This window comes from Elephas maximus, chromosome X, assembly GCF_024166365.1.
Source record: "Elephas maximus indicus isolate mEleMax1 chromosome X, mEleMax1 primary haplotype, whole genome shotgun sequence".
Classification (NCBI taxonomy): Eukaryota; Metazoa; Chordata; class Mammalia; order Proboscidea; family Elephantidae; genus Elephas; species Elephas maximus.
Genome location: NC_064846.1, coordinates 177,168,753 through 177,195,237, shown reverse-complemented (window position 1 = coordinate 177,195,237; position 26,485 = coordinate 177,168,753). Strand labels below are relative to the sequence as shown.

The 26,485-nt window shown below is 42.0% G+C and overlaps 2 protein-coding genes across 2 annotated transcripts in view; both read left to right on the top strand.

Annotated features, from left to right (window-relative positions):
* On the top strand, positions 1–25,179 carry LOC126069419 (zinc finger protein 345-like). The gene is given in 6 exon segments (XM_049872828.1): positions 1–121; positions 1,964–2,210; positions 17,118–17,244; positions 18,215–18,368; positions 19,046–20,726; positions 20,728–25,179. Coding segments are annotated over 5 exon segments (2,043 nt in total). The 5' UTR covers positions 1–121; positions 1,964–2,207; the 3' UTR covers positions 20,806–25,179.
* LOC126069415 (zinc finger protein 345-like) overlaps positions 1–26,485 on the top strand; it is a 208,786-nt gene that overhangs the window by 57,464 nt on the left and 124,837 nt on the right. The gene's annotated exons all lie outside the window — the stretch shown is intronic.

The following is a 26,485-nucleotide window of genomic DNA, read 5'->3' as shown; positions in this document are numbered from 1 at the left end:
GCCGGAAGCGGAAGTGTGCCTCCTTGTTCTGTGCCCGTCCCGCTCCGGTGTGAGGTCGGGGTGGCAGCAGCTGTTACCTGGAGGCCGCGGAGGTGGGACCTGTGTATCGGCGCGTGGACAGGTGAGGTGGTGGGCACCGCGCACACCTGTGCTGCTCAGGGAGCGGGGAGAGATGCAGGGTCCCGGGCCTCCCGGGCGCTGCGGTCGCTCCCGGCGTCTCGGTGCCCCGCCCCCACCGCTGCCTCCCGCCCCCCTATTCTGTCTTCTGCGTCTTTACAATCGGGTCTCCGTCAGAGTCTTCGGGGTTCTTGTTAGGATCTCGATTCAGCAATTCTGGGGTGGGGTTCGGGATTTTACGTGCTGAACGAACTGCTAGTTTATGCTGGAAATAATAAGTCCATAACGAAGATCGTGAGTTAAAATTAGGGAGGGCTGTTAGAGAAACTAATGAAAGGAAGGATAATGCTGAAAGGGAAGACTCGGGTGTAAAGATCGTGCCAGAGAGAGAACGTTGACGCTCAGACCAAGAAATGGAACAATAGGAGTCCGCCTGGAGGGGAGCAGGTTGAAAAGAAATGGGAACAGAGGTGAGAGAGAACCGCCTCAGAGAAAACGTAATGATTTTCTGATTTATTTCTTGGTAGATTTGTTACGAGGTTGAAAGCACAGAATGTTCAGGAATCCTCTGAGATTTCTCAACAGCTTAGGGACTGGTGGTGCCATGGTTTGAGAACGAAGGGAAAAAAAGAAAAAAAAAAAGCTGAAGGGAAAGAAAGAAATGTTAATTGTAAAAGTAACAGGGAAAATACCCATCTCATATCACAGTGGTGTAAATGAAAAGTTGTTTAATAAGTACAAGACCCCCCCTGCAGACACCATGATCTGCGGTGCTCAAGTCCCTTATATAAAATGGTGTGGTATTTGCAGGTAACTCAAAAACGGCTTACCTTATACTTTAAATCATTTGTCGATTACTTATAATACATAGTACAGTAGAAATGCTCTATAAATAGTTGTTACACTGTATCGTTTAGGGCATAATGATGAGACACAAAGCAAACAATGCTCAAACACCTAGTGCTGGAGAGAGACTGAGGATCCGCGAAAGGGTGGGAGGCTACACCAAGGGGTACCCTCACATCAGTTCCTTCCACTGGATTCGGCTTAGTACTATACATGCTGTATGTTCAAGTTTTGGTTTTTGAAAATTTTTTTCCCCCAAATATTTCTCATCCACAGTTGGTTGAATTAACGAATGTGGAACCCATGAATATGTTGGGCCAACTGCAGAATTGTATAAATGAAAAAAAATTTTAAAGCATAATAAATGGGTTATTGGTACACGTAATTAAAAGTGAATGAACTGTTATAACATCATTGACAAAACTTGAAATATATGTTCTTCCTGATAATTAAAAAAAACCCACAGAACCAAACCCGATTCTGACTCGTAACGACCCTATAGGACAGAGTAGAACTGCCCAGTAGGGTTTCTAAAAAGTGTCTGGTGGACTCAAACTGCCATCCTTTTGGTTAGCAGCCGTAACTCTTAACCATTATGCCACCAGAGTCTTCCCTGATAATTTATCTGTGTTAATATTAAATAACAGTGCGTGTGTTGATCTATAAGAGATAAAGTTACATAGGTGAACCCACAACTTCAACATTGGACCCCTGACTCCCTGGAGGAAATCAGGTTCAAGTTTTGCAGCCTGGCCAGGCCTGGTTGCTCCTCATGCTCCGGGAGAGGTAAATTCCTCCATTTGTGATCTTATTGCAGAAAGGAGAGGCCCATGGAGCTGCCTGAAGAATGCAGGTGTCTGCTCTGGGGTCTGGAGCCTGTTCTGCCTTCAGTGTAAAGACCCTCAGGGTGGAGCATTGCCCTGAGCCAGGGAGGAGGCCAAAGGCCTGTCACTCCCTGTTTCCTCAACACTGTTTCCTCTACATCCTTCTTCCATTTCAGGTCTCAGTTGTGCTGCAGGGAGAACTAGTCCAGTCCAGGCAGCTGGGGACCTCTCGCGACCATCTTGCACATCCATCGAACACAGGGAAGGATTTCAACTGCTCTGGCTGGTGTGTGGACCAGACATTGTTCACCTGCCTCCAAACTGCCCAGGCCTCTGCTTCCAGTCCTGTCCCTCTTCCTGAAGTGGCTTCTTGGGCTCAGAGACGACATTCCCTTAGACTTCCAGAAGCTGGAGAAAGAAATGGTGAGTTCTGTGGAGAACTGGGTTATCCTTATCATCTCCTCCTACCGGGAGGTTTTTATTATCTGTATTTAAAAGTATGTGAGTATTACCAATATGATTGCTGTTTTATTAGTTATATCACCCAAGCTTTTAAGGGAAAGTTTACAAATAAAGCCAGTCTCTCATATATAAGTTTATATACACCTAATTGCTCTCCCTCTAATGAGACAGCACAGTCCTTCCTTGCACTCTCTCTCCTTGTGTCCATTCGGCCAGCTTCTGACCCCCTCTGCCCTCTCATCCTCCCTCCAGATAGTCTCAAGTGTCTGCTTGATCCAGGAAGCTCATTTTTCTTCACCAGCATCGTTTTCTATCCCATGGTCTAGTCCAATCCCTGTCTGAAGAGTTGGCTTTGGGAATGGTTCCTGTCTTGGGCTAACAGAAGGTCTGGGGACCGTGACCTTCAGGATCCCTGCAGTCTCAGTCAGACCATTAAGTCTGGTTTTTTTAATGAGAATTTGAGGCCTGCATCCCACTGCTTTCCTGCTCCCTCAGGGATTCTCTGGTGTGTTCCCTGTCAGGGCAGTCCTTGGTTATAGCCTGGCACCAGCTAGTTCTTTATATCACTCATGTCTTAATCTGTAAGCTCTATATTGTTTAGTTTTGCCTCTTTTGAGCTTTCTGTAAACTCAGTTATTACTTTTGGTTCTTCAGTGACTCATTTTCCCAGATGCTTTTGAGTTCCATGTAAGTTGGTGCCTGTAGCTGTAGTCTGCCCACGTGCCTATGAACGGGCCACAGTCTACCTAGTCATTGCAGAGCTTCTGGGATTTGGGTGGCTCGGGTGTGATTTTTATTTGTGTGAGTGTTGCTGCTGTTCTGTTCATTCTCTTTCCAGGCTCCACACGGTCCTGCACAGTAACTCTGCAGTGAGGGCAAATGGTGGAGATGTAGACCATAAAACCAAAAAAAAGAAAAAAAACCCCAACCTGTTGCCATCGAGTCAATTCCGACTCATAGCGACCCGATAGGAGAGGGTACAGCTGCCCCATAGGGTTTCCAAGGAGTGCCTGGCGTATTCGAACTGCCAACCTTCCAGTTAGCAGCCGTACCCCTTAAACACGACGCCACCAGGGTTTCCATTGTAGAGCATCACCATGTTCAAATTTATTAGGAAATACTGATGCATTTTACAATTTTTTCCTCCCACAAAGTATGTGTGAGGATTTTATTTGTTCCATCTGCTTGTCTGATGAATTTTTCTCTTGTAAAGAGTGTGAAATGATATCTTACTTTGATATCATTCTGTAATTACCTTACACTACTCCACTACTGACAAGGCTGTGCATATTTTCACACTGGTAATTCCTATTTTTGTGACTTTTTGAGTCCTGCTGGCATGGTTAAGAGCTCGGCTGCTAACCAAAAGGTTGGCAGTTCAAATCCACCAGCTGCTTCTTGGAAACCCCATGGGACAGTTCTACTCAGTGCTGTAGGGCCACTGTGAGTCAGAACCAACTCGACAACACCTGACAATGACTTCTTAGATATTTGTTACAGATTTTTGGAATTTTTCTCCTAGTATGTAAGTTATCTTTTCAATTTTTCAATGCCTTGATGAATAGTTGTAAATTTTAATATAGTTGAACTTGTGAATCTCTTCTCTTCCATCTTAAGAATTTTTTTTTTAATGTCATAAGACCATTGACTTACAGTTTTTGAAACTATTATAATTTTACTTTTTCACTTTGAAAACCAATCTAACTGGAATTGATTTTTTTTTTTTTACATGTGGAATACACAGGCATAAATTAATTATTCTAGTTAGATAATTAGTTGATTTTTAAAGAAAGCTATTTGCCCTAGAGTCAGTCCTGAGTCATGATGTTCACATGTGTTTTACAGTAAAACTGCACTGTCTGGGGTTTTTAGTGGCTAACTTTTTGGAAGTAGATTGCCAGACCCTTCTTCAGAACTCCCTGTGGATTGATTCAAACTACCAACCTTTCAGTTAGTCACAGAGTGCTTAACCCTGTGCACCACTTGGGGACTCCAAATATTGAACTGTACATCCTGTCACTGTCCTGCAATTGCTTGCTATGTCGTGAATCACCTTTATAGGAATTGCTGTCCTTTTCCAGGGCTGCTTGTATTTTTCCGTTGGTCTATTTGTCTGTTTCTGTGCGGATATTTGGAAACCCTGGTGGTGTTATGCTGAAGAGTTCAACTGCTCACCAGGAGGTTTTCTAAAAACATTTTGTAGCTCGTCATTGTTTCAGTCTATTCAAATGCCATTTAATAGTGCTTTATAATTTTCTAATTATTGTCTTTAATTTTTGTAATTACACTCCTTTAAAATACCTTTTATTTTTACTAAAATACGAGTAATCTTTTAACTATATTTCAACTGCTGGTGGTTACTCATATGTGTAAATGAAATATTTTTAGTAACTGGAAACACAGTGGTGCAGCGGTTAAGTGCTATGGCTGCTAACCAGAAGGTCAGCAGCTGGAATCCACCGGCAGCTCCTTGTAAACCCTGTGGGGCAGTTGTAGTCTGTCATATGGGGTCTATGTGAGTCAGAATTGACTCGAAGGCAACAGGTTTGGGTTTTTTTTTTTTTTGGTTATTTGTAGTAAACCTTTCTGTAGTATTTATTTTGTAATCTGAATATTTCTTAAACTCTCTTAGTCATATAATCACCTATACTATTTTCTGGGGTTCTACCTATAAAATTATTTAATCTGTAAAATAAAATGGGGTACTCCCCAGCATTGTAACATTCTTTTTTCTTTACCATTTCTTTTTTTGTTCTTTTTTGGCATGCACTGTCTATAACATTTAGGATAATGTTAAATAGAATAATGGGTGTCTGTGTTTTCCATCTTAAAATAGGAAAATGTGGAATTTTTTGGTATATATTCTTTGGTCGTTTGATTTCTTGACTGCTGCTGCTTTTGTCATCTTTGCATTTACTTTAATTATATTCAGTTTAAGTTTTATTGTGCTTTAGTTGAGCATTTACAATTAGTTTCTTATTCACAATTAATACACATATTGTTTTGTGACATCGATTGCCAACTTCTTGACATAACAACACTCTCCCCTTCTCAACCTTGGGTTCCCCGTTTCCATCCTTCCAGCTTTCCTGTCCCCTCTTGCCTTCTCATCTGTGCCCATGGGCTGGTGTGCCCATTTAGCACTGTATAAATGGTTTAGCTGTGTATATTATTGTTTGTTTTATGGGCCTGTCTAATCTTAGGCTGAAGGATGAACCTAAGGAGTGACTTCAGTACTGAATTAAAAGGGTGTTTGGGGGCCACACTCTCAGTCTCTGTCAGACCAGTAAGTCTGGTCTTTTTTTGTGAGTTAGAATTTTGTTCTACATTTTTCTCCAGCTCTGTTGGGGATCCTCTATTGTGATCCCTGTCAGAGCCGTCGGTGGTGGTAGCGGGGCGCCATCTAGTTGTGCTGGCCTCAGTTGGGTGGAGGCTGTGATAGTTGTGGTCCATTATTCCTTTGAACTAAACTTTCCCTGTGTCTTTGGTTTTCTTCTTTCTCCGTTGCTTGAGAAAGAGTGGGACCAGTGGAGTATCTTAGATGGCCACTCACAAGCTTTTAAGACCCCAGACACTACTCACCAACGTAGGATGTAAAACCTTTTTTTTATAAACCGTGTTATGCCAGTTGAGCTAGGAGTCCCCAAGACCATCGCCCTCAGCCCAGTAATTCGATCCCTCAGGGAGTTTATATGTGTCTATGACACTTCTGTGGTTTTCCCTTGGTCAAGTTACGCTGACTTCCCCGGTATTGTGTACTGTCTTACCCTTCACCATTCACTGCTGATTCTATGGATGTTGATTGTGGATCCCTGTAAAATGAAATTCTTCACACCTTCAACATTTTCTTCGTTTATTATGATGTTGCTTATTGGCCCAATTGTTAGAATATTTGTTTTTTTTATGTTGAGGTTTAATCTGTACTGAGGGCTGTAGTCTTTGATCTTTATGAGTCAGTGCGTCAAGTCGTCTTCTGTTTCAGCGAGCAAAGTTGTGTCATCTGCATATTGCAGGTGATTAACGAATCTTCTCTAATCGTAATGCCTCATTCTTTATGTACTCTAGCATCTTGGATTATTTGCTAAGCATACAGGTTGAATAAGAATGGTGAGAGGATACACTGCTGGCTGTGGGAGAAACAGCACCATATATTGGATGCTGGCTTCAAGCATTGGCAGTCTTCTGGAGAACACTGCCCCAACTCTGCAAGGTATGGGCAGCTAGCTGGCACAGTAATTGTGTCTTTAGAAGGCCATTCCATCATTCTATCAAGCCAGCTCCTTCAGGATGATGGGGAACATGGTAAGACGAGTGAATTCCATGAGCGTGGGCCCATTGCTGCATTTCATTTGCTGTGAAGTGAGTCCCTTGATCCAAGTGATGCAGCGTAGGATACCATAATGGTGGATAAGGCATTCTGTAAGTCCACGGATGATAGCCTTGGCAGAAGCACTGTGTGCAGGGAAGGCAGATCCGTATCCAGAGTGCGTGTCTATTGCAGTAAGAACAAGACACTGTCAGTATGAGCCTGCAGGTCTAACCTGATAAATCCACTCTACATGCCAATTTCCCGAAGCCTTTGGTTACCTTTTTCTATAGTATGCTAAGGCATGTCTAATACTTCACCTTGACTTTGAAAAGGCCTTTGCATAATCCGCACTCCAACAACCCAACCAAATCAACTATCAGATCCTTTCCTAACTTTTCTCGAGTTGAAACACTGAATGAAGAATCTGTGCTTCATGGGGTCATGTCAGTAAACTCAGACTGATCTGACTTTAGGTTCCTTGTGGCATTATCCCACACCCTTAACAGCCATTCCCACACATATTCCCCAGGTTTTTGTTTGTGCATGTTAGAAAAGGCAAGCACTTCTTTCAAATTGTCGCATACCTCCTGGGTTTCACTTTGTACTTCATCTTTTGGGGCTCGCTGGAACTTGAGGCTAGTTATAGGTCTACAAGCCAAAATGAGTGGTGGGGACGTGTTCTCAGAACATTCGGCAATGTGTTGTAATCCATCAGCCTCAGACAGTGCTGCAGGAAAAGAGTCAAATGCCTCCCCAAGGGATGACTCAAGGGCTCTTCAGACATAGCTTGGTTAATTTTCAGTAGATGGAGGTGAAGGGGATAATGATTTTACTGGGAAGGATAGCTTAGGAGACAAACATGGAGTTACCTCCTTGGCTGGGAGGAAGAGGGCTGCTTCTGTTGGCAGGAGTGAGTCTGTGGAAGTTAGGGGTTCGTTATCCCCACTTTTCTGATTATCTGCCCATGTGTCTCCATCCCAACTTTCAGGATCCCATTTATTTCTCACTGCAACTTCAGGTGTTATTTGAGGTTGGAAGTTTACTGGGCATTGTTATTCAGCTGCTCTTACAGTAAGGCTGTGGGTTTGCTTTTTGGCAATATCAGCTGTTTCTACAAGAAATAAGGCTTTTTTTATCAGGGCTAAACTGGCAACTTTGAGGTCAGGTATACAGCTCTGGAGCTGTGACGCTGAAGCCTTGAGCTCATCTCTTTCTTTCACCACTTTGTCTAGGAGAAATAGGACCCACCAACCAGCTTCTTTATAATTCTGAGAAAATTATAGAAAGATTTCAAGTATGTGATAACCCAGAGCCTTGCCTGTTACGAACACTTGATCTGTTGGTGGTGATATTTTGCATATTTCTGTTACTATGTCACACCCTGGAGTAGCAGCAGTATTCTCTACTACTGGAGGCAAAGTCATCTTTAAAGACTAACCAGACTTGAGAACCAATTAAGGAACTCATCCATAAAATTTTGTTTTTCTAGAACCACTGTGTGCGTGCGTGTGTGTGCACACACACTTTAGGTGAAAGTTTAGAGCTCAAGTTAATTTCTCATACAAAAATTTATACATATATTGTTTTGTGGTGGTAGTTGCAATCCCCACAATGTGACAGCACACTTTCCCTCTCCACCCTGGCTTCCGTGTCCATTCAGGCAGTTCCTTTCCCTTCCTGCCTTCTCATCTTGCATTTGGACAGGAGCTGGACATTTGGTCTCATATATCTGATTGAACTAGGAAGCACTTTCCTCACATGTATTATTTTTTGTTTTATAGTCTTGTGTAATCTTTTTCTGAAGAGAGGGCTTTGGGGATGGTTTCAATTCTGGGTTAACGGGTAGTCCAGGGGCCATAGTTGTGGGGTTTCTCCAGTCTTTGTCAGACCATTAAGTCTGGTCTTTTTACATGAATTTGAGTTTTTTTCTGCATTTTTCTCCAGCTCTGTCCAGGGCTCTTTTGTTGTATTCCCTGTCAGGGCAGTCATTGGTGGTAGCCAGGCACCATCTAGTTCTTCTGGTCTCAGGCTAGTGGAGTCCGTGGTTCATGTGGACCTTTGCTCCTTTGGGCTAATATTTTCCTTGTGTCTTTGGTTTTCTTCTTTCCCTTTTGCAGCAAGTACAATGAGACCAATTGATGTATCTTAAATGACCTCTCGCGAGCATTTAAGACCGCAGATGCCACTCGCCAAACCTAGAACCACTCTTGGTACCAAATGCCTTAGGCTGGCTTCTCTAGAGAAGCAAAATTAGTGAAGCGTGTATTTATGTGTAGATATAGAGAGAGAGACTTTTCTCAGGAAATGGCTCACTTGGTTGTAGAGGCTGGCAAGTCCTAAGTCCTTGGTCAGGCATCAGGCTGAGGCTTCTCCTGACTGACATAGCGGCAGGGCTGATGAACTGAAGATTAGCGGGTCACACAGCAGTCCGCTGGCTCACAGGCTGCGGAGATCAATGAATCCCAAGATCGGCAGGTAAGATGGCAGGCTTCTGGCTTACAAGCTGCAGAGGCTGACTATATTAGGTATCTAGTACTGCTTTAACAGAAATACCACAAGTGGATGAGATTAACAAACAGAAATTTATTCTCTCACAGTTTGGGAGGCTAGAAGCCCAAATTCAGGGTGCCAGCTCCAGGGGAAGGCTTTCTCTCTCTATAGGCTTCTTTTATAAAATCTCAGAAGAGACTGACTGAAGATACAACCTAGCCCTGTAGATTGTGTCGTGTATCATTAACATAACGGCCCCTAATCCTGCCTCATTAATATCATCATTTGATCAACCCTGTTGCTGTAGAGTCGATCCTGACTCAGCGACTGTAGAACAGAGTAGAACCACCCCATGGGATTTCCAGTGAGAGACTGGTGGATTCGAACTGCTGACCTTTTGGTTAGCAGCCAAGCTCTTAACCACTGTGCCACCAAGGAGCTTAGGCTTTACAACACATAGGATAATCACATCAAATCACAAAATGGAGGACATCTATACAATACTGGAAATCACAGCCTAGCCAAGTTGACAGACGTTTTTCATGGAAACAGTTCCATCCGTAACACCGATGAATCCCAGGATTGGCAGGTAAGCTGCTATCTCCAGTCCCAAGAACCAGAGGTCAAATGATGAGAAGCCAGATTTCAGGACCCAGAGGGAGAGACTTGCTGGAGCGTCCATGGATATACTGGAGGCAGGTCACACTCCCAAGGCCAATCCCTTTCAACTGACTGGCCACTAATACCGTATCTTATTATGAAGTTGATTATATCGTTACATAACTGCAGAATTCCATCATTAAATAACTGCCGAACTACACCAGAACTGCCAAACCACGGAGATTCATGACCCAACCAAACTGACACACAACCTTAACCGTCACACAGTCCTTCAAGCTTTCAAGGCAGAGATCTTGGATCCATCCTTGTCCTCTATTTCTTTCACACTTCAAGCTACAGTGCATCAGGAAATCCTGTTGTCTGTACCTGGAAAGTCTGGGAGCATCCCTGGCACACACCACTTTTCCAGCCACCACCACAGTTTCAACTGTCATCTTTTCTTATCTGATCGTGCCCGTAACCTTCTAACATATCTTTCTCTTATCATCTTTGTCCTCTTTTCTTTTTTTTTTTTTTTCTCGACACACCATTTATTTAACAGCTCTCCTATCAGTTGCGTCCCCTGCTCAGAACCGTAAAATCACTCTGCGTTTCACTCAGAAGCCATGTTCTTTTCAGTTGCCAACAAGTTCCCCAGAACGTGATAAGCCCACTGACCCCAGTCACCTCTCCAGGTTACTATTACCCTGCTGCTTCTCACTCTGCTCCAGTCACACCGGCCTTCGGCTCTTCCTAAACATGCAAGTCACCTGCCCACCTTCTGGCCTGTGCCCTGGCTTCTTCCTGTTCCTGGAAAAATACTTCTCAAACATTCCTTGGATAATTCCTTCATAGTCCTCCTGTGTTGGCTCAGGTGTTTCTGTTCAGTGATGCCCACTCCGAACAGCCTCATGAGTGCTGCTCCTTGCATTGTCAGTACTGCTTACCTCTGGATCCTGCTCTCCTTTTCATTTTTCCATTGTGCTCATCATCTTTACATGTCTGTATGAAGTAACTTTTTATTGTTGATTGACGAGTCTCTAACCCTTAACAGTAGGGAAATCTTTGAGTCTTTATTTATATATCTCAATTGCATAGAAGGTTGTCTTAGGTATTTTAGCTTATCTGATTTTCTGTTTATTCATTTTTGTTTTCTAATCAATAGGTTTTCTTTTTTAGAGCAATTTACAGAAGAATTTAGTGGAAAGTACAGAGTTTGCATAGAGCCCTACTTCCTCCTGTCCCCCCACTTCAGTTTTCCCTATTGGTTTTATTTGTTACAGCTGTCATCTCTCTATTATATTACTCATGTATTGTGACGTGTTAGATAGTTTTACTTAACAGCGTCCGTAGCCTGTTAATTACAGTTATTTGGGATTTTAGTCTGATTATTCCAAAGTCTGTGCTGAATCTTAGACTGATTTTGAAACTTGCCCTGTCTCTTCACATTGTGTTGTTGTCTTTAGGGTGCCTAGTAGTATTTTGTTGAAAGCTGGAGATTATGTACTAAGTAAAAGGAAATGAGGTAAATAAATCGGCCTTTAGTTTAAGGTTTTCTCTTTATCTGGCTAGATATTAGTTTGTGTTTATGGTTTGCTGTAGTTGTCAGTTGCTGTGATATTCATGTTTTTTCCTTCTTGTCCTGTTTGGGTTTCCTGGAGACTTCTTAAATCAGTTGGAGTTCTTTCTGTTGTAACCCTGTTATACTATAAGAGCTCTGTGGATGGAGTGGTAAGGTGTAGACAAAGGGAAGCCTGGAATTGTGCAGTAATTAAGTCTCAGTTGTTTAGTGAGCCTGTGCCCTGGGCAGTGACCCTACAAGTGCTCCTCTCCTTCTCCCCTCACCCACTTGGGTGAGACTGGGAGCCTAGATGGGGCTGGAGTTGGGTGTTTCACTGCTGCAGATCAGCTAGACTCTGGTAAAATAGGTTCCCTTGAGGGCAGGCCTTGTCAGGGGGAATAATGTCCTCTGGGAAAGTTTTTTTTTCTTTTTTAATAATTTTTATTGTGCTTTAAGTGAAAGTTTACAAATTAAGTCAGCCTCTCACACAAAAAACCCATATATACCTTGCTACACCCTCCCAATTACTCTCCCCCTAATGAGACAGCCTGCTCTCTCCCTCCACTCTATTTTTGTGTCCATTTTGCCAGTTTCTAACCCCCTCCACCCTTTCATCTCCCTTCCAGGCAGGAGAAGCCAACATAGTCTCAAGTGTCCATCTGATCCAAGAAGCTCACTCCTCACCAGCATCCCATGTCCAGTCCAATCCTTGTCTGAAGAGTTGGCTTCGGGAATGGTTCTTGTTCTGGGCCAGCAGAAGGTCTGGGGGCCATGACCACCGTGGTCCCTGTAGTCTCAGTCAGACCATTAAGTCTGGTCTTAGGAGAATTTGGGGTCTGCATCCCACTGCTCTCCTGCTCCCTTAGGGTTCTCTGTTGTGTTCCCTGTCAGGGCAGTCATCACTTGTAGCCGGGCACCATCTAGTTCTTCTGGTCTCAGAATGATGTAGTCTCTGGTTCATGTGGCCCTTTCTGTTTCTTGGGCTCATAATCACCTTGTGTCCTTGGTGTTCTTCATTCTCCTTTGATCCAGATGGGTTGAGACCAATTCATGCATCTTAGATGGCTGCTTGGTAGTGTTTAAGACCCCAGGCGCCACTCTTCAAAGTGGGATGCGGAATGTTTTGTTAATAGATTTTATTATGCCAGTTGACTTAGATGTCCCCTGAAACCATGGTCCCCAGACCCCTGCCCCTGCTATGCTGGTCTTTGAAGCATTCAGTTTATTCAGGAAACTTCTTTGCTTTTGGTTTAGTCCAGTTGTGCTGACCTCCCCTGTATTGTGTGCTGTCTTTCCCTTCACCTAAAGAAGTTCTTATCTACTATCTAATTAATGAATGCTCCTCTCTCACCCTCCCTCCCTCCCCCCTCTTGTAACCACAAAAGAATGTTTTCTTCTCAGTTGAAACTATTTCTCAAGTTCTTATAATAGTGGTCTTATACGATATTTGCCCTTTTGCAACTAATTTCACTCAGCATAATGCCTTCCAGGTTCCTCCACGTTATGAAATGTTTCACAGATTCCTTACTGTTCTTTATCGATGCGTAGTATTCCATTGTGTGAATATACCATAATTTATTTATCCGTTCATCTGTTGTTGGGCACCTTGGTTGCTTCCATGTTTTTGCTATTGTAAACAGTGCTGCAGTAAACATGGGTGCGTATGCACCCATGTTTGTGTAAAGGCTCTTATTTCTCTAGAATATATTCCAAGGAGTGGGATTGCTGGATCGAATGGTAGTTCTATTTCTGGCTTTTTAAGGAAGTGCCAAATCGATTTCCAAAGTGGTTGTAGCATTTGACATTCCCACCAGCAGTGTATAAGTGTTCCAATCTGTCCACAGCCTCTCCAACATTTATTATTTTGTGTTTTTTGGATTACTGCCAGCCTTGTTGGAGTGAGATGAAATCTCATTGTAGTTTTGATCTGCATTTCTCTAATGGCTAATGATCATGAACATTTCCTCATATATCTGTTAGCTCCTGAATGTCTTCTTTACTGAAGCGTCTATTCATACCTTTTGCCCATTTTTTAATTGGGTTTTTTGTCTTTTTGCAGTTGAGTTTTTGCAGTATGATGTAGATTTTAGAGATTAGGCGCTGATCAGAAATGTCATAACAAAACTTTTTCCCAGTCTATAGGTAGTATTTTTACTGTTTTGGTGAAGTCTTTGGATGAGCATAGGTGTTTGATTTTTAGAAGCTCCCAGTTATCTAGTTTTTCTTCTACATTCTTTATAATGTTTTGTATACTGTTTATGCCATGTATTAGGGCTCCTAACGTTGTCCCTATTTTTTATTCCATGATCTATATCACTTTAGATTTTATAGTTAGTTATTTGATCCATTTTGAGTTAGTTTTTGTGCATGGAGTGAGGTATGGGTCTTGTTTCATTTTTTTGCTGGTGAATATCCAGTTATGTCAGCACCATTTGTTAAAAAGACTGTTTTTTCCCCATGTAACTGTTTTGGGGCCTTTGTCAAATACCAGCTGCTCATATGTGGATGGGTTTATGTCTGGATTCTCAATTCTGTTCCATTGGTCCATGTATCTGTTGTTGTACAAGTACCAGAGTGTTTTGACTACTGTGGCAGTATAATAGAGTCTAAAATCGGGTAGAGTAAGGCCTCCCACTTCGTTCTTTTTCAGTAATGCCTTATTTATCTGGGGCTCTGGGAAAGTTTTGAAATGGCTGTTTTTCCTCTTCCCCCTCCTGGAAGGACTCACAGCAGATTTTTCTCTGATGTTCACACCAAGGACCTGATAGGGTTCTTGCAAGTAAAGCTCACAACACTCTGGGGTCCCCTTAAGATTGGGCTCTCTGGTATTTTTAACCCTGAAGTTTGTCTGGCAGTTCATGAGTGGCATTTTAAGTTTTCCTAAGCTGATACTGATCCTAAAGGTGGTTTCTGCTCCTACGTTTTTGCTCTACTGTGATTCTCTGGGAAACCCTGGTGGCGTAGCGATTAAGTGCTACAGCTGCTAACCAAAGGATCAGCAGTTCAGATCCTCCAGGTGCTCCTTGGAAACTCTATGGGGCAGTTCTACTCTGTCCTATAGGGTCGCTATGAGTCGGAATCGACGCGACGGCACTGGGTTTGGGTTTGGTTTTGATGATTCTCTGTAGCTACTTATGTGTCCCTCCAGTTTTGGGGCAGCAATTTTCCCTGTCACCTCAATTTTTCTGAGTTAGTATGTTCAGATTTTTTTCTTGGGAGAATGGGAGTGACAACTTCTGAGCTCCTTATATATCAAACCAGAAAGTGAAAGTCTTCATTTGTGTCTTCTGTCACCACTTTATTTGTACTCTTGATTTATGGTACTTTTGTTTTTCCAGTTCCCCAAATTATATGTTTTTCTTACTGCTAATGACTTTTTTTTTTTTCTGGATCCAAGCAGTGTATCTTCCCTTTCCTGGCACGAAGGTTAGTGGAGCCCATTGACTCCGTTGCTTCTATATCGGGGCTTGTTGAAGTTGATAAGCACGTGAAATGTTAGAGTGTTCGCAGAATCACCTTAGTTGGCTTCCTGGTTTTTAAAATTAAAGTGTGATCTTTTTTTCTCTTACCAAGCTGGGTTACGTTAGCTAATGTTTTCTGTAATGATTATTTTTCTCCCTGAGCTAATTTACTAAAGGTAAATAGGCTTGTGTTTCTTGCTGTTTATCCCCTTATCGTGCTTCATTTTCTGTCGGTTATATAACTACTTGAAATTGTGTGTGTGTGTGTGCGTATGTATACGCATACATATATTTATGTATATACACACACACGTGCATGCACGTGTTTACTCTGCACAAAGAACTTACAGCCCATGTCCTTCTGGTTATTTTTGTTTTGTTCACTGCTGTATCAGCTTTCCAACATGAAGTAGGCTCAGTTTCAGCATGGCCTAAATCAGTTTTCATAAATGAAGGTAACCGCAGTTAAGAGCCTGAAGGGAAGAAGTCTTGTCTGAGACACAGGGCTTTGCTGGGAGATGTGGCGGTGGGTTGTGTGAATTGAATATTATGTTTCTTTTGTCTCTGGCTATTATCCAGCAAGGCTGTAGATCATCCATGGTGTCAATGGAGAATAACAGTCAGAATAACAACAAAACTGTATGCGCATGAATAGAAATGGAGTTGTCAGGAATTTAGGCTTCAAGGACAGACTGACCTGCCTCCTGACCTTGGCTCAGCAACATTGAAAAAAAAGAAAGCAACATTGAGCATGTGATTAATTGATTGTCTCTAACTTTACTCAACTATGGCATGTTTGAAATAATAGCTGCTTAGGGGAACCGTGAGATAAAAATGAGCTAGTGTGTTGAAAACTTTTTGCAAAACCTTTCCTAAATTAAGAGTTGCTCAGTGCATGAAACAGTTTATCATTACTATATTGTATAATGAGTTTTGGAGTTTTGATGACTTTAAAATACGCGTAACCTGGCCCACTGCAGTGGAGGCAACTTTTGGATTTTGGCTCGAGCTCAAAGTTTGTTGTGACCTCATCATACCAGGATTGGTTAGAGACAACATAGACAGCTCACTTCAGCACTTCCCTGACAAGAGCAGACTTCTTACCCTAAAGCTGCTCTATTTTAGCACCGGAAGTGTCCTTCAGCAGACTTTTCTCTCCTCACTCCACGAGGAAGCCAGTGGATTGGTGCTATTTCACAGAGGTCACCTTACAGACCAGGGGACCCCAGTGGTCAGTGTTCAGGTAGTTGTGGTTGTGTGCCTTCCAGGGCCTGCAGATGTGAGAGAGTTCTGGAGTGTACCCTGTAGAAGGCTGGTGTGTAAGCCTTTTTGTTTCCTAGGCTTCACGGGCAATTTAACAGGTAAACCGTCTGTACTTTTACTTACTTACGAAATTAATTTCTTTGTGGTAAGAATTATATATAACAAAACATTTGCCAACTCGACAATGTTTGCGTGTATAACTTTGTCACACTGATTACGTTTATCACGTTGTGCCGTCATTACAAAACGGGAGTTATAACGTATATTCCGTCAACAAACGAAAGTACATGCTGTTCTTGTTTCTGCAGAGACAGTTCTCTTTGTTCTCTTGTCTCATTAGACTGTGTTTGTTTGACGGTGTGTGAGTTCGTTGAGGAGAGCGGTCACTGATAATTGGTGTACAGTTGCATCAGGTTTTGACATTTCAGAATTGTGAGGAGATCTGGATTCTAATCATTCCTGTGTCACCTGAGCTCTTTTTAACTTTTATTACCATTGCCTGTCTCTATGAAAAGGACAGAGGAGGTGACAAAACAACTTAGCTTTTGAAAAATAAGTCACTGACATGTAAAAGTTGATAATTCTCCAAAAGAATCTTTTTTCACCAGGCGGACGTGTGACTTTATGATCTTCTAGAGTTCAGGCAAATAGGAGCAGCTCGGTGCGTTGGGTGGCCAGTTTGTGCTGGTCCCTGGTCCTCCGATGGCTCTGAGGAACAACAAGAAAAAGCGGCATTCTGCACTGGTTCTCAGTTGCTAATACCTCATCGTGCTTTCACCCCGTGCTTTCTGTTTTGTTGAGTGTTCTGGTGGGTGTTAGGGAAGGAGTTTGTTCACAAGGAAGTGATCATCTGAAAGAGAGCATTTCTCTAATTTCTGCTGTGTTTTCTAATTGTTCTAGACCATAAAAAGAGAGAAATAAGACTACGGTTAGTCACACTCAAACTGTGGAGAGGTGACTTTAGTGTGTTGAAAATCCATGATACGGAATGTAATCAGTGAGGAAGTGAATGTAGTTAGAGAAGGGACAAGGCCGATGACTCTTTAGACCTTGGTTGAACAGAGAAACTTGTGTCAAATCCCTAAGAATTCTCACTTCCCCAGGACTGTCAACCTCACCCTTTGTTCTTGTACACAGTGGAGTACATGGTACCTTGCTGATGCAGAATGTGTGGAATGTTTTAGGACTCAGTGGTTGTTGAGGACGTGGCCGTGGTCTTTTGCCAAGAAGAGTGGGCTTTGCTGGATACTGCTCAAAAGAAACTGTACAGAGATGTGATGATGGAAACCTTCAGAAACTTGGCCTCAGTAGGTAAGAATGGGATCTTTTTTTTTCTAAATGTCGTCCTTCAGTGAACAAAAGTATTTCATTTATCTACTTTTCTCCAGTATTTGGGCTGAGGAATGAGAAATTGTTAAATAAAACAGGCAGAGTCTCTTGGTCTCTGGAGTTCCCCATGAACATACAGCTCTGTGTATCAAAATTAGTTTTTATTTCTCTTGTGATTAACAGCCCTAAGTCTCTTTAAGTGTTGTAAGCACTGGCTTCAGTACTCACTTTGGGACACTGAGAGATCTGCGGTTTGGGCTTTGCAGAGATTTCACTATGTTGATTACAAGTTTACCATAATTGTTTTGCTGTAAATAAACTCATACACGTCCATCTTCAGAGACCCTGAAGAGCAAAGTATTGGCTCAGTGTCAAGGAAATGTTCATTGCTCTTCGCTGTCTTCCCTCATGATGTGCGTTTCTCCATAAGCACCATGTCAGCCCTACACATTTATTTTTCCAGAGAAGCAAGGCAGAGAGCTGAGAACAGTGAAGAGAAGACTCATCCAGAGCCAATGAGTGAGGAAGCACCAGGAAAGCCAGAATTTTTTAAAAGACCAGCCCTGCATGAAAGGATTATATTGGAATCACTCAGCTAGAAAAAGTCTCTTTTTGGGTTGAGGGCATAACTTCCCAGATACCAAACTTACTTCTTTGACTTTAGCAATCCTGTCGCACCTGTGGTCATGGAGACCCTTTTCCTGTTTTAATGTTACATGTGTATTGTGTCCAATATTTTTCTACATAGCTCTCCTAATTATACCTGTTCACGTCACCATGACTCTCAATCCTCATGGAAGTATTTTCTAGGAAATTGCCTTTTAAACATTGCCAGAGTGCTGAAAGGACTAAATGTGGCTAATTCTTTCTTTGTTCACAACAGCTTTTTTCCCCTAATGATTTCTGTGCTTTTGTTTCATATTGTGAATGTTACCTTGAATTATTCGTTCAGATTCTCAAAACATTAATGACGGAGAAAAGCTGTCCAGTGAACATACGGTGGTGCGACTCATGGAGAATAACCTCTGGTCCTCCATGTTAGGAGAAATCCACGACCAATCTCATGGCAGTAAAGATCAGCTTAAAAACCAGAAGAGACATTTAAGGTGAGTGTCATTCAAACATGAGTAAACACTCAGAGATGGATGCCAACCATGCTGCTGTGGATGCAGGTCGCTCTCCATAGTCCTGCCACTGATCTGCACCCCCGTGTCATGCTCCTAAACTTTAAGGATCCATGCAGAAGATTGAATTATTGCAGGAATTTGGGGAGTGACACACATTCAGACTGGCAACCTTGGCCGCCATCTACGAGTGAGGCACAGCTGTGTGTTTCGTATTTGGGTCAAAATGGGACATGCAACAGATTTTGTTGCCATGAAATGCATGCTCTGCCCTCATTTATATTGGCAATTACTGAGCCGTTATGAACCAATTCGAAGCCCTGATGTATACTAACATATGTATTTATATACGTACACGTAAGTATATATATATATATGTAAATCTAAGTGTAAAGTTGTATGTTCAGAGAATTTTCACAGTACGTTTGCACAAGTAACAATCACATATCAAGTGTTTGAAACATTTCACGTTTACACAATTATTAGAAAGCATCATATTTTAGAAAAACAGCGACAGAAATGGTAGCGTTCTTGCTAGATGATTTTAACGTATGAAACGTGAAACAAGTCTGGGTAAAAACCATGCATGTTTACTGTTTTTGTAAATGGTGAAATGGGAATGAATTTATTTCTAATAGTATGTTGCCTATTTTTAACAGAAGTCATACAGCAGAGAACCTCTGTGAAAGCAATGAAGGCAATCCGTGTAGGAAAACCTTCAGCCAGATTCCAAGTCCTACTGTGTTAAAAAGAAATCCTCCAGAAGCAAATCGTTTTGAAAGCTGTGAGCATGGAAAAGCTTTCCTGAGTCACTCATCACATAATCATCATGCCAGATCTCACAGTGGATGCAATATCTGTCAGTGTAAGCAGTGTGGAGAAGCCTGCAATTGCCCTTCTCACCTAACCGCTTCTTTGAGAACTCTTAATGGGAAGAAACCCCAAAAATGTGAAGTATGTCGGAAGGACTTCATTTGTATCTCAGCCCTCAAGAGTCCTCTGACAGTGCTGACTGGTGAGAAAAGCTATGAGTGTAACCACTGTGGGAAAGATTTCTCTAGTTCCTTATCCTTTTGGACACATGTGAGAAGTCATAAGCGTGAATGCAGAGACAGTTGTAAAACCTATAGTCGTCCTGTATCCCTCATTTTACATAAAAAATTTCATAGGAGAAATAAGTCTTCTGAATGTAAGGAATGTGGGAAAGCCTTTAGTCGTTCCTCATACCTCACTACACATATAAGAACTCACAGTGGAGAGAGACCTTATGAATGTAAGGAATGTGGGAAAGCTTTTCGTGAGGCCTCATCCCTCACTAAACATAGAAGAACTCACAGTGGAGTGAGGCCTTATAAATGCAAGGAATGTGGGAAAGCCTTCAGTCGTTCGTCATCGCTCACATATCATATAAGGACTCACAGTGGAGAGAGGCCTTATGAATGCAAGGAGTGTGGGAAAGCCTTTAGTCGTTCCTCATCTCTCACTACACATTTAAGAACTCACAGCGGAGAGAGGCCTTATGAATGTAAGGATTGTGGGAAAGCCTTTAGTCAGACCTCGAGTCTCACTACACATATGCGAACTCACAGTGGCGAAAGGCCTTATGAATGCAAGGCGTGTGGGAAAGCCTTTAGGTGTTCCTCACACCTCACTACGCATATAAAAACTCACAATGGGCAGAGGCCTTACAAATGTAAGGAATGTGGTAAAGCCTTTAGTCAGACATCATCCCTCAGTAAACATATAACAAGTCACAGTGGGTTGAGGCCTTTTAAATGTGAAGAATGTGGGAAAGCCTTTAAATGTTCCTCAGACCTCACTACCCATTTAAAAATTCACAGTGGACAGAGGCCTTATGAGTGTAAGGAATGTGGGAAAGCCTTTAGTAATTCCTCAGCTCTCACTAAACATAGAAGAATTCACAGTGGAGAGAGGCCTTATGAATGTAAAGAATGTGGCAAAGTCTTTAGGCAGCCTTCAAACCTTGCCACACATAAACGAATTCACAGCGGGGAGAGGGCTTATGAATGTAAGCAATGTGGGAAAGCTTTTAGGCGTTCCTCACACCTTAGTACACATGAAAGAATTCACAGTGGAGAGAGGCCTTATGAATGTAAGGAATGTGGGAAAACCTTTAGTCGTGCTTATTGTCTGTCCGAACACATCAGGACTCACACTGGAGAGAGGCCTTACGAATGTAAGGAATGTGGGAAAGCCTTTAGTTGTTCGTCATCACTCACTCATCATATACGAACTCATACTGGAGAGAGGCCTTATGAATGTAAGGAATGTGGGAAAACTTTTAGTCAGTCCTCAGCCCTCAATACACATAGAAGAATTCACAGTGGAGGGAGGCGTTATGAATGTAAGGAATGTAGGAAAGTCTTCAGTCGTTCCTCACACCTTGCTTCACATGTAAGAACTCACATTGGAGAGATTACTCTGTGTCAAAAGTGGGATGTTTCATCCTTACTGCTATAATTTCAAATAGCAACTTTCTAAAAGTCTGCGATTACAGAACAAAGTTTCTCAGTGAATAAGCGAGCAATACTAAGTCAAAGAAGGCATCATTAGAGCTACTTTGTGCCTTTGGCAGAAATGACAGTTTCAGTGTAACTGTGGGGCTGTCATCAGTGTGTGTTTCTCAGTCCAAGCTAAAGACGTCTGAAAGTCTTAGGCTGTTACAGATACAGCGGTAGCAAATAGCCTTGAGCAAATGTGGTTCTACATTTTTTAATGATTTTATCGCTGTTATTTCATATAGAATTAAAATACTCGTGTTGGGTTTAAAAGTGTTCTTTTTTCCTATTTAACACATTTCCTTCCATTGTTTTCTATTGTAAAGGTAACTTTTTTACAAATTTCTCATAGGGCAGTGCTTTCAGACTGTAAATATTCTGTTTTTCATAATATTTTGGACTACTAATTTTAGTATCCGTTGATAATTATTACTTATTAGTATTATCAGTCTGTTGTTTACCAAATGGTATTTTCTGTTCCATTCATTTTCTCTGTGTTTATCAATTGGAATTCTGCAAAAAAATAGCTTTCTCTTTCCCTTCTCTTTCCTTTATTTATTAAATTCTTTATAGCAATATAAGCAGCACTTGAAGTAGTAACAAGTTCCATTCCTAAATCTGCCTGTAAGTTGAATTTGTACTTAAGTTGGAACAGCTAGGTACGGTTCACGTCTGTATCTACCATAGGTTAGTGAAATGTTTGTCGTCATATGTAGAGTGTAGTGTAGGTTTCTTTGCATAAAAAACATTAAACACTTCCAGATACACTAAGGCAGTGTTAATGATACAGAAATGATAATAATAATGTTTTGATAATAATGTGTTGCAAAGTCGTGCCCATTTGTTACTACAAATCCTTGCCATTTCACTGGATTCCCTCTTGGTGTGCCTTCCATAGCCCCGACATTGGGAGTCTAGAAAGCCACTCACATTGATATTGTGCGTGCAAACCCCTACAAGCACCAGCCTCTACCTGGTTCCAAGTAGTGAGATCCAGCTGTGAGCAGACACTGCACTGTTAGCAGGCAAGTGTCGCAGGGCCAGTGTTTCTGTAGGAAGGGGTCTTAACTTACAATAAGCTTTATGGGCATTGGTTTATAACTACAGGTTGTATGTACATCAGACGTTCATAGCCTGGGAACTACTTGTATAGGCTAATCCATATTTTTTTTTTTCCTTGCTGAAATTACACCGGATTTGGTTATTAGGAGCTCACTTAACTAGGTTCATGTATTTATTTGACATGACCCCAGTACAATTTCAGCACTCCTTTCTGCCAGCGTTCAGTGATCATCTTGTCCTTTTCCTCCCTGAGCCCTGGCATCAGACTTTTCTCCAAGAAAGCCTGGCTTCTCTTATCAGAGAATGATACCTAGAAACAAAAGTCTGGACATTAGATATGCTTACTGCTACTAGGCCCTCAAAGTGGGAAAAAGTAGTAAATATATGTGTGTGAGTGTACACATGCAAAGACACATTTATACATATTTCTGTAAGTATCTGTATGTATTTTTAAAACCATGAGATTATACACATATCTCTGATTCCAGTCCAACACCACAGGGTTCATTTTAGCCTTTTCTGTTACTTTATGTGTTTACTCCTTTCTCTAATAGCGATACTCCTGGCTTTCATTATCCACACTGTATTGTTTGCTGAATCTGAGAATATACGTAAAGCAGATTCAGAATTGGTAGCTGTGAGGCAGTGCACCTCCTCGCCGAAAGCACTTTGGCCTTTGAGTTTCCTGAGAGTCAGAGTGCAGCTGAGTCTGAAGAGTGAGGCCAGACAGGATCCGAGGGAACACCTGGTGATCTGGTGTTAACCTCTTGAGGCATCATTTAGCTTTCATGGAGGACTGGCCTGTGAAAGCACAGAAGGCAGAGGGTTAAGGGAGCTTCCCAGATGGTGAGAAACAGCCATCCATGTGGAGGGTACAGTGTCCTGGGGACATGGCAGCTCTGCACTGGGACCCTCCCACACCTTGCCCCATGCGTCTCTTCATTTGTGTCCTTTTTGGTTATATATTTAAGCCATTATTATCAGGTTGGCCTTTTTGTGAATTCTGAGTCATTCCAGTGAATTACTAAACCGAATGAAGTCTCAACATTAAGAGACCTGGGGACCCTTCGTTTTGTGGCTCATATTCTCAGGGGGTTAGAGGGGAGCCCCAGACTTCTGGCCAGCAGTGAGAAGTTAGGAGTCATTTAGACGCCCGGACTCACAGCTGGTGCCTGCCTCTTGGGCTATCTGAAAGACGATGTCCTTTTAACTTGTGAGGTCTGGCTTAGCCCTGGATGGCTAGAGTAAGAAGGAGAATCCTGCGTGGGTGGCTGGTGTCAGAATTAAACAAGGACAGGAATCCGTGATTTCCACCTGACGCAGTTGCCCTGTGAGGTGGGACTTTTTTTAGTCTCCTTGGCATAGGTAGTTGAAGCCATTAAGTTCCATCTTATCCTAAAACTGGCCTTTTAACTACAGTATTACACAATTGTTGGAATTTCAGTGAGAGATGGAAAATGCGTTGACCCAGACTGATGTCTGTGTACATGATATCTGTACATAGTAAGGACTCAAATAATTCCTGATGAGTGCATGAATGAATAAATAAGTGAATATGTTTAGAGGCAATCAGGCAGAGACTTGCTCAATTTCTTGCCTCTGCTTACAAAGGTTTCCACTCCCATGCCCATCCACACCTCCACACTCTGTCAGTGAAAAATTTGGCCCTCTCCATCAGCTCTGGGTCCCTTCCCTTCTTTTCTGCCCCATCTCGCCGTCAATAATTTACTCTCTCTCCATTGCCTTCAATATCTCCTGTCTCCTGTTTGCCCTTAGTATCCAATTTCTCCAACTTAATTGAGCCGTCTTCCGTTTTCAGCTCTTTTCACAATCTTCATGTTTAAGCTTCTTTGAAAAGGTGGTACAGCCACCTACAGTCCTGGCTTCAACCATCAACCCAATCAACTCCCACGTGTCCACATCTCCAGCACAGATCAGTTTCCCAGACATAAGCCCCAAACATCCTATAATCATTACAGTAGGCTCTAAACAGTTTATCTTGCCATACTCGTATCCTTTAGCCACTTCACTACTGCCGGTGGAATGTTGGTTTTCAAACTCAACGTCTGCCTTCTGCTGCTTATCATCTGTATTTCCACCTCACCTGGCTAAAATACATTTCCCTCTCTGTTTAGTTTTAATCAAGACTTCTCTGTAAGTCCACCACTTCTAGGAACCCTTTAATCATCTCCCCAACTGCCCTTTCTCTGTACTCTCCTGGTACTACTCTTCCTTGGCCCCTAGTGTAGTACTGGTTATGCTCTGTGTCATTCATTATAAATCAATGCTACTAAATTCATATACCCTCTCTAATTTTGTAACCATGTATGTAAGTACAGAATTTCTGGCTGGTTGCTTTCAAATCTAGGGTGTCATTTGTTATTGTTTCCAGTTTCTGCCTTTTATCCTCATGACCGTGGGAAGCGCAGGTGTTTTATATCTGTGTGCCTGTTTCTCCTGTCTCTGCTTGTTCATTCCCTGTGTGCCTGATAATTCGTTGTTCTTCTGTTAGACATATTCCTTTCCTGACAGTGTTGTGAGCAGGGTTCAGCAAACATTTTTGTAAAGGGCTAGATAGTAAACATTTTCGACTTTGCTGGCTGTGTATTCATATTTGGAAACACCTGACTCTGCAGTTGTAGCTGGAAAGCAGCTGTAGACAGTATGTCCTTGAATCGTTGTGGTCATGTTCCAAGAACATGGTATGTACAAAAGCAGCTGTTGGGCAGGTTTGGCCTGGAGCTGTGTAGTGTGTTGACTCCTGACTTAGAGAACAGATTCAGATTCAGGAAGCAGGCTAATTATAGAGGACATGGTAAAATTAATATCACAAATCACATGCAGCTTACGGTCTGCTTTGAGACTCACCTAGTAGACGGTTTAGCATGAGTACGTCTCTCAGGCTCTGCCCTATATCCCTGGCCATTGCTGATGTGACTGTCAGACTCACCATCATCCTGACCTTCCCCTATACCGAGGGTTCCAGTCACCTCAGACTCATGGCAGGCGTTGAGTTTATTCTCTTTATGGTGATGGAAAATTTGACAACAGATATTGCTGATGGTTGCACAGTATGATTCATGTAACTAATGTCATTAAATTGTGCACACAGAAAACATTCGTCAAATGTGTTTTTTGTATATATGTGTACATATTTTAACTGAAAATAAAAAACAATTACAATGTAAGGCAGAGAACTTAACTGTCCTTGTTTTCTTGTATTTCATGTATTTTATTATTCTTATTGTCTTTTATATTTGGAAAAGAAAATACACAGGGGAAAAAAATATTCAGATCGTACAGGGCGTACAATGAAAAGTCTCTCTCACTCTTGAGCTGAGTCATCGTCCTCAGAGGAGTCCCTGTGATCATTTTCTTGTGTCCAGAGATATTGTATGCATATACAAATACAAATGACTTCTTTTGCTCAATAGTAGATTACTGTACATATTTTTTGTACCTTGCCTTCTTGTATTGTCACTTAACATGTATCAGAAATCACCTGCACAGCATGTAAGGATTGGCCCCTCTTTCTCTAACAGCTAAAATGATATGTATTTTACGAATGGACCATATTATTCAGTTCTCTAGTGAAGACGATTCCTTTTCTTCGTTCCTATTGACAATGTTACTAGCCACATTCTTGCTCTTCCTGCACACGTGTGAGTAGTAACTGTAGAATCAGTTCCTAGCAGTGAAATTTTGTTAGATCACTGGATGAATTTTGAAGTGTACACTCCTCCAAAGTTTGATAGATGCTACCAGATTGCGTTCTGTAGGAGCTGTGCCATTTTAAACTCTACTGATAATATATAAACGTAGCTGTTGGTAATGCCAACAGAGCATTACCAAATCCTGGTCTCTCCCAGACTAGAAGTAAAAAAAAGTATTGCATGGGAATGCCACTTTGGAAGACCGTCTGGCAGTTTCTTAGAAATCTAAAGATAGGCCTACCATTCTGATCCAGCAATAAGCACTCCTAGGTATTTACCCAAGTGGGTCAAAAACATACGTCCATATAAAAATCGGCACACAAATGTTTATAGCAGTTTTATTCATAATTTACAAAAAGTTGGAAGCAACCAAGATGTCATTCAGTAGGTCGGTGGGTAAACGTGGTGCGTCCATACAATGGAATATTATACAGTGATAAAAAGAAATAAGCTATCAAGCTAGGAAAAGACATGGAGGAATCTTTAATGCATACTGCTGGGTGAAAGAGGCCAGTCCAAAAAAAGCTACATCCTGTGTGATTCCAAGTCTGTGACATTCTGGAAAAACCAAAACTGTAGAGGCAGCACAAAGATCATTGGTTGCCAGGAGTTCCAGGAGAAGGAGGAAGAATGAATAGGTGGAGCCCAGAGGATTTTTATGGCCGTGTAACTATTCCATACAATACTGTAATGGTGGAAACATGACATCAGGCATTTGTCAAAACCCATAGAACTGTAGCGCACAGAGAGTGAACCCTGATGTCATGTACGGAGTTTAGTTAATGATGTTGATTTGTCAGTTGCA